The sequence below is a fragment of the Haplochromis burtoni genome, unplaced genomic scaffold, assembly GCF_018398535.1.
Source record: "Haplochromis burtoni strain Fernald_Lab_line unplaced genomic scaffold, NCSU_Asbu1 Contig_2431, whole genome shotgun sequence".
NCBI lineage: Eukaryota > Metazoa > Chordata > Actinopteri > Cichliformes > Cichlidae > Haplochromis > Haplochromis burtoni.
Genome location: NW_024584792.1, coordinates 1 through 7869, shown reverse-complemented (window position 1 = coordinate 7869; position 7869 = coordinate 1). Strand labels below are relative to the sequence as shown.

At 38.4% G+C, this 7869-nt stretch overlaps 1 protein-coding gene across 1 annotated transcript; it reads left to right on the top strand.

The window, feature by feature from the left end:
* Window positions 1-5481: 5481 nt before the first annotated feature.
* On the top strand, window positions 5482-7492 carry LOC121813750. The gene is made up of 3 exons (XM_042217653.1): window positions 5482-5954; window positions 6205-6487; window positions 6723-7492. Exons 1-3 carry the CDS (start codon window positions 5497-5499, stop codon window positions 7434-7436), a joined length of 1455 nt encoding a protein of 484 aa, XP_042073587.1. The 5' UTR covers window positions 5482-5496; the 3' UTR covers window positions 7437-7492.
* The last annotated feature ends 377 nt before the right edge of the window (window positions 7493-7869 follow it).

The following is a 7869-nucleotide window of genomic DNA, read 5'->3' as shown; positions in this document are numbered from 1 at the left end:
GCGAGTTAGCTTCCCTTGAAGGCTTTGGCTCTCCTAAGACGTGATACTAAACAGTCCTTCACAGCGAGCTGCTTTTGATAATCTGTAACATTTTTACGGTGTACTGGGAAGTGGTGAAATCTGAGATGAGCCAAAAATGGTTTGTGGTTAGATGGTGATTTCAATTCCCAGTCTCACATCTGTGTTTATTTTTATTTTCCTTTATTTTTTTTTTGTTTTTCAAAATCATCCCCAGTAATGTGCTGTTCAAAGGGTAAACACACTAAGTAACATTAGGAGTACTTTTAAAACACACACAGTCGCACACAAGCACACACTTAAGCTCTCACACCACTTGTTGTTCCAATACCTTGCTAAGCCCTTTGGTTTCCACTGTGTTTGGCATTAACTCACCCGAGTGTTGCGATAAACATGATCAGAGATTTCAAGCCCACCACAAAGTCGGCACTACTTTAAAGTTGAATGTCCTATTTTTTTTAAGTTTTGGATTAAAAACATTCATCAAAGGTTTAACTTTTTAGAACTTTTTGGAAAGTTTCACAATATTAAGTGTCACTGAGAATTACTGTAAAGGTTTGCTTCAGCTCTGCAGAAGAACAGAAAAAACGTGGGTAGCACTTTATGGAAAGGATCCAGGAATTATCATAAATTTATAAATGACACGCATGAAGGAGCATTAATTAATTCCTGCACAGCCTTATGAACCGACAGATACATACATGATTTAACATTATCTAATATCTGTTTTAATGCAAAATCAATACATTCATTTACAGCCTAGTCTGCAGTTAATGAGCTCAAAAACTGACCAGTAATGGTAATAAATGTACGTTTAGTGAGATATCAAATGATTAACTAAGCATAATTTTATCACGTTGTGGGCCTTCATATAAAAAGGCTTAATGCTGGAGAGGAGAGCTTTCCTGGTCATCAGGAATGCTTTTTCAAGGACAAACGAGCAAACAATATTCATGGATCTGTTTTATTTATACGGCACAAAGGTAGACCAAGTGTGCTCTACACAAACTGCATAAATATAATTAAATAACAGGTTAAGGTTGTTTAATCAATAGTTGCTCTAAATGCCTGTTTCCATGAAATTAATGTGACTATGGCCTTCTGACTTTTCAATACAAGTGAGTCAATACTGAGGGAAAGAAGAAGAGAATGGATCAGGGAGACAAAAACAGCCTGACTGAAGGTCTCGGATCCACAGGAAGGTGCTAGTGTTGATTAAGAGACTAATCAGGTACAATCAAAAAAAACAAAACACACACACACACACAGACACACACACACACACGACCACACACACACACACACACACACACACACACACACACACACACACACACACACACACACACACACACAGAGAGAGAGCCATATAGCTGTAAATTAGTTAGACTGAGGACCTGAAGAGGTGATGCGATGCTCTTTAACATTAGTAAATATAAAATGCTTGATAGTTTCAGAACATTGATTGATATATTTTGTAATAAAAAGCACCTCTCAGCTGCCTACAGCTGCCTGTTGAGACCTTCCTAATTCCAAAAAATGGGACTTGACTTAACACACAAATAAAAACACAATGCAATAATTTGTAGATGTCACAAGCCCTATTTTATTTACAACACACAAAAAAACCATATCAAATGTTCTCATGAAAAATTTGAACTTGATGGCAGCTAAACATCTCAAAAAAGTTAGGACAGGGGCAACAAAAGGCTGGAAAAGTCAGTGGTACTGAGTGATTGGGTGATTGGGCATATAAAGAGCATCTTAGAGAGGCAGAGGAGTTCCTCAGAAGTAAAAAAAAAAAGTTAGAGGTATACCAATCAGTCAAAAAGAACTGTTCTCCTTATTCTAAGTCATTAAATAAAACTGCTAAACACTAAATGTCATGGTTAATCTGCTTCCTCTTGTTTTTCGGCTGCTCCCTGTAGGGGGTCATAAAAATCCACAGAGACTCCTGTCTGACCTCATCTGTCAGCATGTCCATCACCAAAGCAAACAAGAAGGGGCTCAGAGTGTTTCCCTGATGTAATCCCACCCCCACTTTGAATCCATTTGTCCCACACCTTACCGCTGTCTCGCCGTCCTCATGTCTTGCACCTACCTCATATGCTTCTCTGCTCATGTTTGGTTTTGCCTCAAAGGTATACCTTTCTTTCCAAATTATTACCCACATTTTCTGGCCTCTTTTTACCCAGTTACATAAAGTTCAATTACTGCGCTATAACCAAGATAATCACTTGGATATTTATTATTTTATGTGTTTAAATAAAGTTAAGTGTTAATAACTTGCAGGTTCTGTATTATTACCACCTGTTATCTACTTTGTCATTCTCCTATTACAAAATTGTAACTGAGCTACAATAGAGTGTGCCACTTTTAACAGTATAGTTTTGGACAGACCCACAAACTGCAGAAGAAGACACTGATATAGATAATAATGTGAATGCCTTAGCTGTTGCATTAAATAATGAAATGTTGTTGCATTCATGCAATGCTGCTAATGCAAGTGCATTCCTAACAACACATGAATTATTAGGAATGCAAGTGCATTCCTAATAATTCATGTCTTATTAAATTACTTATTTATTTGTTTTATTCAATTATTTGATTTTTCATATATGAAGTAATGTATGAATTCATTATAACCTATCTTTAGCATAATGTGAGGTTAGCATAAACCATTTAAGCAAGTAATGTGTAAAATGTAAATTAAATTCTGAATGTAAATTATAAATGCTCCACACAATTCTTTTGTGCCTAATTGGTGTTGGTGAACCAAGCGACCTGACTCTTTCTGACCTGAGCGTAGGGTGAAGACTAAATAATTATTTATTCTAATTTGCAAGCTGTTTTTTCTGTCTCAGAGTTGTGCTAAGTTGTGTTTTTTGTGCTATTATATTGTAACTTACTGACAAAATTACTTATAGTTTTCCAGACAACACAAACAGACTAAAACAAAAGAGGACGGGAAAAAAAACCCCATAACAAATATTAAAACCATCCTTTTGTGCTCCTTTAATCGGTTGCTCATACACTCTTTCCATGTCACCATCATGCCTGATGTTAAGGACAGGGACTGGTGCTTCTCATGATCAGAACAATATTTTTACACACTCTGTCACTAGCAATCAGTGGAGAGAAGAGGGGTCTAATCAGAGAATATCTTAATGTGTAAATCTTGGTTTCATGTCTTCAAAGATTTGCCATCTACATGCTTTGCCATGGAACAACGAGGAACACACCACACCTAGTCATGAAACTGCTTGTTGGTTGAATTATTTCTGAAGTTTTGAAAACGGAGAACTCTGTTTCAAAATGATTCTATTTGGCTAAACAGTCAATGCAATACTTTTGTTAAACCCCATGAATTAAAGCTGAAAGTTTGCACATTGGTAAGCTGATTTTAAAAGACTTTGGTGGTTTAAAAAAATAGAAATGTCTAAATCTTTCTATACCAAACTAATATAAGCAGAGTAAATTTTAAAACAGAACAGTATGAGGTTGTTATAAGTAGTAAACAAAAAGGCTAACATAAATATATACTTTTTAATAAATCAAAAAAACCTTCTCTTTTAAGTCCCCTTTTAATTAAAAAAAAAGTAGGATTACTGCATGTTTGATAGGAAACTACATCATTTTCCCATTTACATACACAATGCACATGTATTTATTATGTATTTATGTACATAAAATAGACTGTAAAAATTGACATATCCACTCATTTTGAACCCTCTGACATGTTTTATGACGTTGTTATTGCTGTTTGTTTAGTTTTTTTCCACTGGTGCAGGGGTGACCACATTTACAGGAAAACTATGCTATCAGCCGTTGCAAGATTAGGTAATAAACAGCATCACTGTTCAGATATGATGCAGAAATGCATATATATATATATATATATATATATATATATACTAAATTTTAAAACAACATACATTAGAGCACAAATGTCTTGGGTGGTCTGTACTACAAATTACACTGTTTTATTTGTGAGACAATAGCATTAAAATACTCCATATGGCTTAGAGACATGAATGGTACTAACTGATGAGTTGTGAAACCATTTACCCCCTGTAGAGTGGTTAATCTTTGAAGTCAGCCATTATAACAATTGAGTCTTTGGCACATCCTTGGAGCCAGCCGCAAGTGGCTATTCAAGGAACTGCACACATAGTGGTTTACACTGATACCTCTGTTTTTCCTGTTGTGCTAAATTCAATGCCTATAATGCTAGAAAAGCTAGCCAGTATCTGCGTATGTACTACTCACACAGACATAGCAAAGGATAGGATGTTTCCCTGGCTGTCTCCTCTTTATGACAATTATTAGGTGAATGAAACGGAATCTAACTAAATTGAAATGAGTTTGGTTGAAAATGTGTGCACTTTTATAGGAAAAACAATGCATAGTAGAACAGCGTATTACAGTTTTTCTCGATTGGTTTGGCTCATTTCTTGAAACCGAGATGACATTCTCAAAATAACATGGACAAATCTCCAAACCACCTTGCAATTGTTCACAACAGAATGTCATTTTTCATTGGTTTTATCAAATTGCAAATGCTTTAGTACATGTCTCAAGTGACTCTGTGCTTCTTTTCAAATGATTATGTACAAGTAGCTACAGTTAGCACAATGAGCCCACATTTAGCACATTTTCCAAATAAATAGATCTTGGCGATCTAAACTGATTAGTTGATTTTTCAGTGAAATGGTTACTCACTCCAAAACATATCAGCATGGTTTCATTGTGTAAGTCATCATATGCACAATTGTCTGTTCAACTGTCAAAATTAGTCAAAGATATAATACCATGAAAGAATATCTTGTGTCATGAATCGCTGTGTGGCAGGCAAGCAGGAGTGGTGGACCCAAAATGCAGAACTCAGACACGGAAGTGAAACTTAAGGCGCAGCTTTATTGCTGGGAAAAACCTCGTACAAACTAAACTCACCAAAAGAAAACCAAAAGTCAGAACAGAGGAACCAAGGACTGAAACACTGGAAAGAAACACTAAACTGGAGCAGGAGACCAAACACTAGGAACATAGAAGCAGAACACACAGCTAGTTGAGGGTACGACGCGACACTGACACAGAGAAACACAGGGCTTAAATACACAGACGGCAGTAATCAAGGGATGAGAGACAGGAGGGGAACACACCTGGGAGAAATCACAGCTGACGAGACAGGGGAAACGTAAACTGAGCACACTCACATAGACATGAAACCTTCAGCAATAAAACAGGAAACTCAGACACAGGAACCAGCAGACATGAACTTAACAGCAGATTGCAGCAGACACAATAGGGTACACCATGGACAGACAGAGGGAACACAGAGAAGTGGGACAGGCAGGCAAAGAACAAAACCTAACAAATGGCAAAATCACAACAGAAACATACTCGGAATACAAAAGCATAAGAAATCAAAGAATAGATACCTCAGAAGAGAATGATCTTGGAACATTTGATAAAGTTATGACAGTACTTGACAATCAATCAGGTGAAATTAGAACTAACGAAGGAGCAGTTTCCCACATCTCAGATGACCAATCAAACAGGTTGTTTAGATACCTGACAGGTGTTGTCTATGATTATGACTGCTGCCAAAAGTATATAGACAGAGCTTGGCCCGGGGCCAGTTTCATTTGCAGTGTGAACATGGAAGCACCTCGCCAAGTACAACAGCAACTTCCTGCTCGAGGAAGAGGAGGAAGAAGAAGAGGAAGAGGAGGAGTGAGAATGCGTGGAGGAATAGGGGGAAGAGGCCGAGGAGCACGGAGGCACCATGATGTCCCAGATGAAATCCGGGCCACCCTTATTGACCACGTTATAAACCATCGCCTCACAATGGCAGAGGCAGGTCGCCGAGTGCAGCCTAATGTGCCTCGGTCTACAGTCTCCTCCATCATCCAAACCTTTCGCAGGGAAAACAGGTACAGAACTATGCTATTGAACTATTCAGTGTTGGTGTGTGTGTAGGCCTAGAGTACTGTAATATCTTCATGTGATGTTATATGATACTATAAAAATGACAAAGAAAAAAAATGGAGAAAATACTGTGAATAGTATTCCAGTCACTGTGCAGTGCATCACACTTTTAGTACCATAAAACAGCAGTACAATTACATTGGTAACTCATTTTGTAACAAATTTACAGTGTTGACCTTTGACTTGTATGTCTAGGATTGGACGACAGCCTCAAGTGGGTGGCAGAAGAAAACTTCTAAATGAACAACAAGAACGAGAAATATGCAACATGGTCATTGCAAATAATGCCATCACACTGAGACAGATTCGTAATGCAATCCTGCTAGACAATGTAATGTTCCAAAATATAAACTCTATCAGCATCTCCACAATAGACCGGGTATTGAAGAAACATCAGATGACCATGAAACAGATTTACAGGGTACCATTTGAGAGAAACTCTGACAGAGTGAAAGGGCTGCGGTACCAGTATGTGCATGTAAGTCAACTACTGGTTGTCTATCATTGTAACACTATTACAGTAAGACATGGTTACCACTGTTTTTTTGTTTTGCGTTATCCTTTTTACCTTCAGAATCCAGCTTTGTGTGACTAGAGCATTTTGCCTAGAAATTGTCTTCAGTTGTCCACTCCCTGTTTTTACAGTACTTTAGATCCTCCCTGCAGTATCTGTCTCTACTTGACTGATTAGATTTATTTCTATTCTATTGTAGAGAATAATGGCATTAGAAGGCAACGAAACCCCTCACATCCTAGTGTTCGTTGATGAAGCTGGCTTCAACCTGGCCAAAGGTCGAAGGCGTGGCCGTAACATCATTGGCCACCGAGCCACTGTGGATGTCCCAGGCCAGCGAGGAGCAAATATAACAATGTGTGCCGCCATATCAGAAAGAGGTGTGGCCACACACATTCCCAGTTTAGGGCCCTACAATACGCAAAAGCTCCTCAATTTTTTGGACCACCTTTATACTGATCTGATCCCAGAAAATGAGAGAGGTGAAGAAGGACCTCAGCTACCACATTATGTCATTGTGTGGGATAATGTGAACTTCCACCGCGGCCCACGCATCAGAACCTGGTTCACCACCCATCCCCGGATGCTGATGGAGTTTCTTCCACCTTACTCTCCTTTCCTAAATCCAATTGAGGAGTTTTTTTCAGCTTGGAGGTGGAGGGTGTATGAGCATCAGGCTCAAGACCAGAGGGCCCTGCTGCATGCAATGGATGCTGCATGTGAGGACATCACAGGGGATCAATGTAGGGGATGGTTGAGACATTCACGCCGTTTCTTCCCTCGCTGCATCGCAAGAGAAAATATCCGTTGCGATGTGGATGAGAATTTATGGCCTGACAGAGAGCAGCGCGTCGATGGCCAGGGGGATGAGGATGGTGGCCAGGAAGGAGAGGGTGACAATGGCGACCACTGAAAATATTACTGTACTATAGTTCTGAAACTTTATTTACAGTATGGTAGGCTAGAGTTTTTTTTTTTTGTGTTTATAACTGTTCACATTTACAGAATCCTGTATATGTTTTCTTTTCACAGTATGTTCTCTAATGTTAACATTTCTTTGTACGAATAAAAATGTTTACAGTTTCCTTGAGTATGAGTGGTTTATTGGAGGCTGATTTTACTGTAAAATCTTTTAGTTTTATTCATAGTGGTATTCTGTTGCTGGACCTGTGCCTCAGTGACAAAACGTCTAAGCATTTTGACTTGCAGTGCTTAAACAATGCCAAAGGTATAATGCATTTTGGGGGCATTGACTATTTATATGAGAAGGATATTTAGTTTTGACACATGGATAAACTCTTTTGGGAGAGATATGAGCTTTTGCAGGGGATCCATGGTGTTGTGCT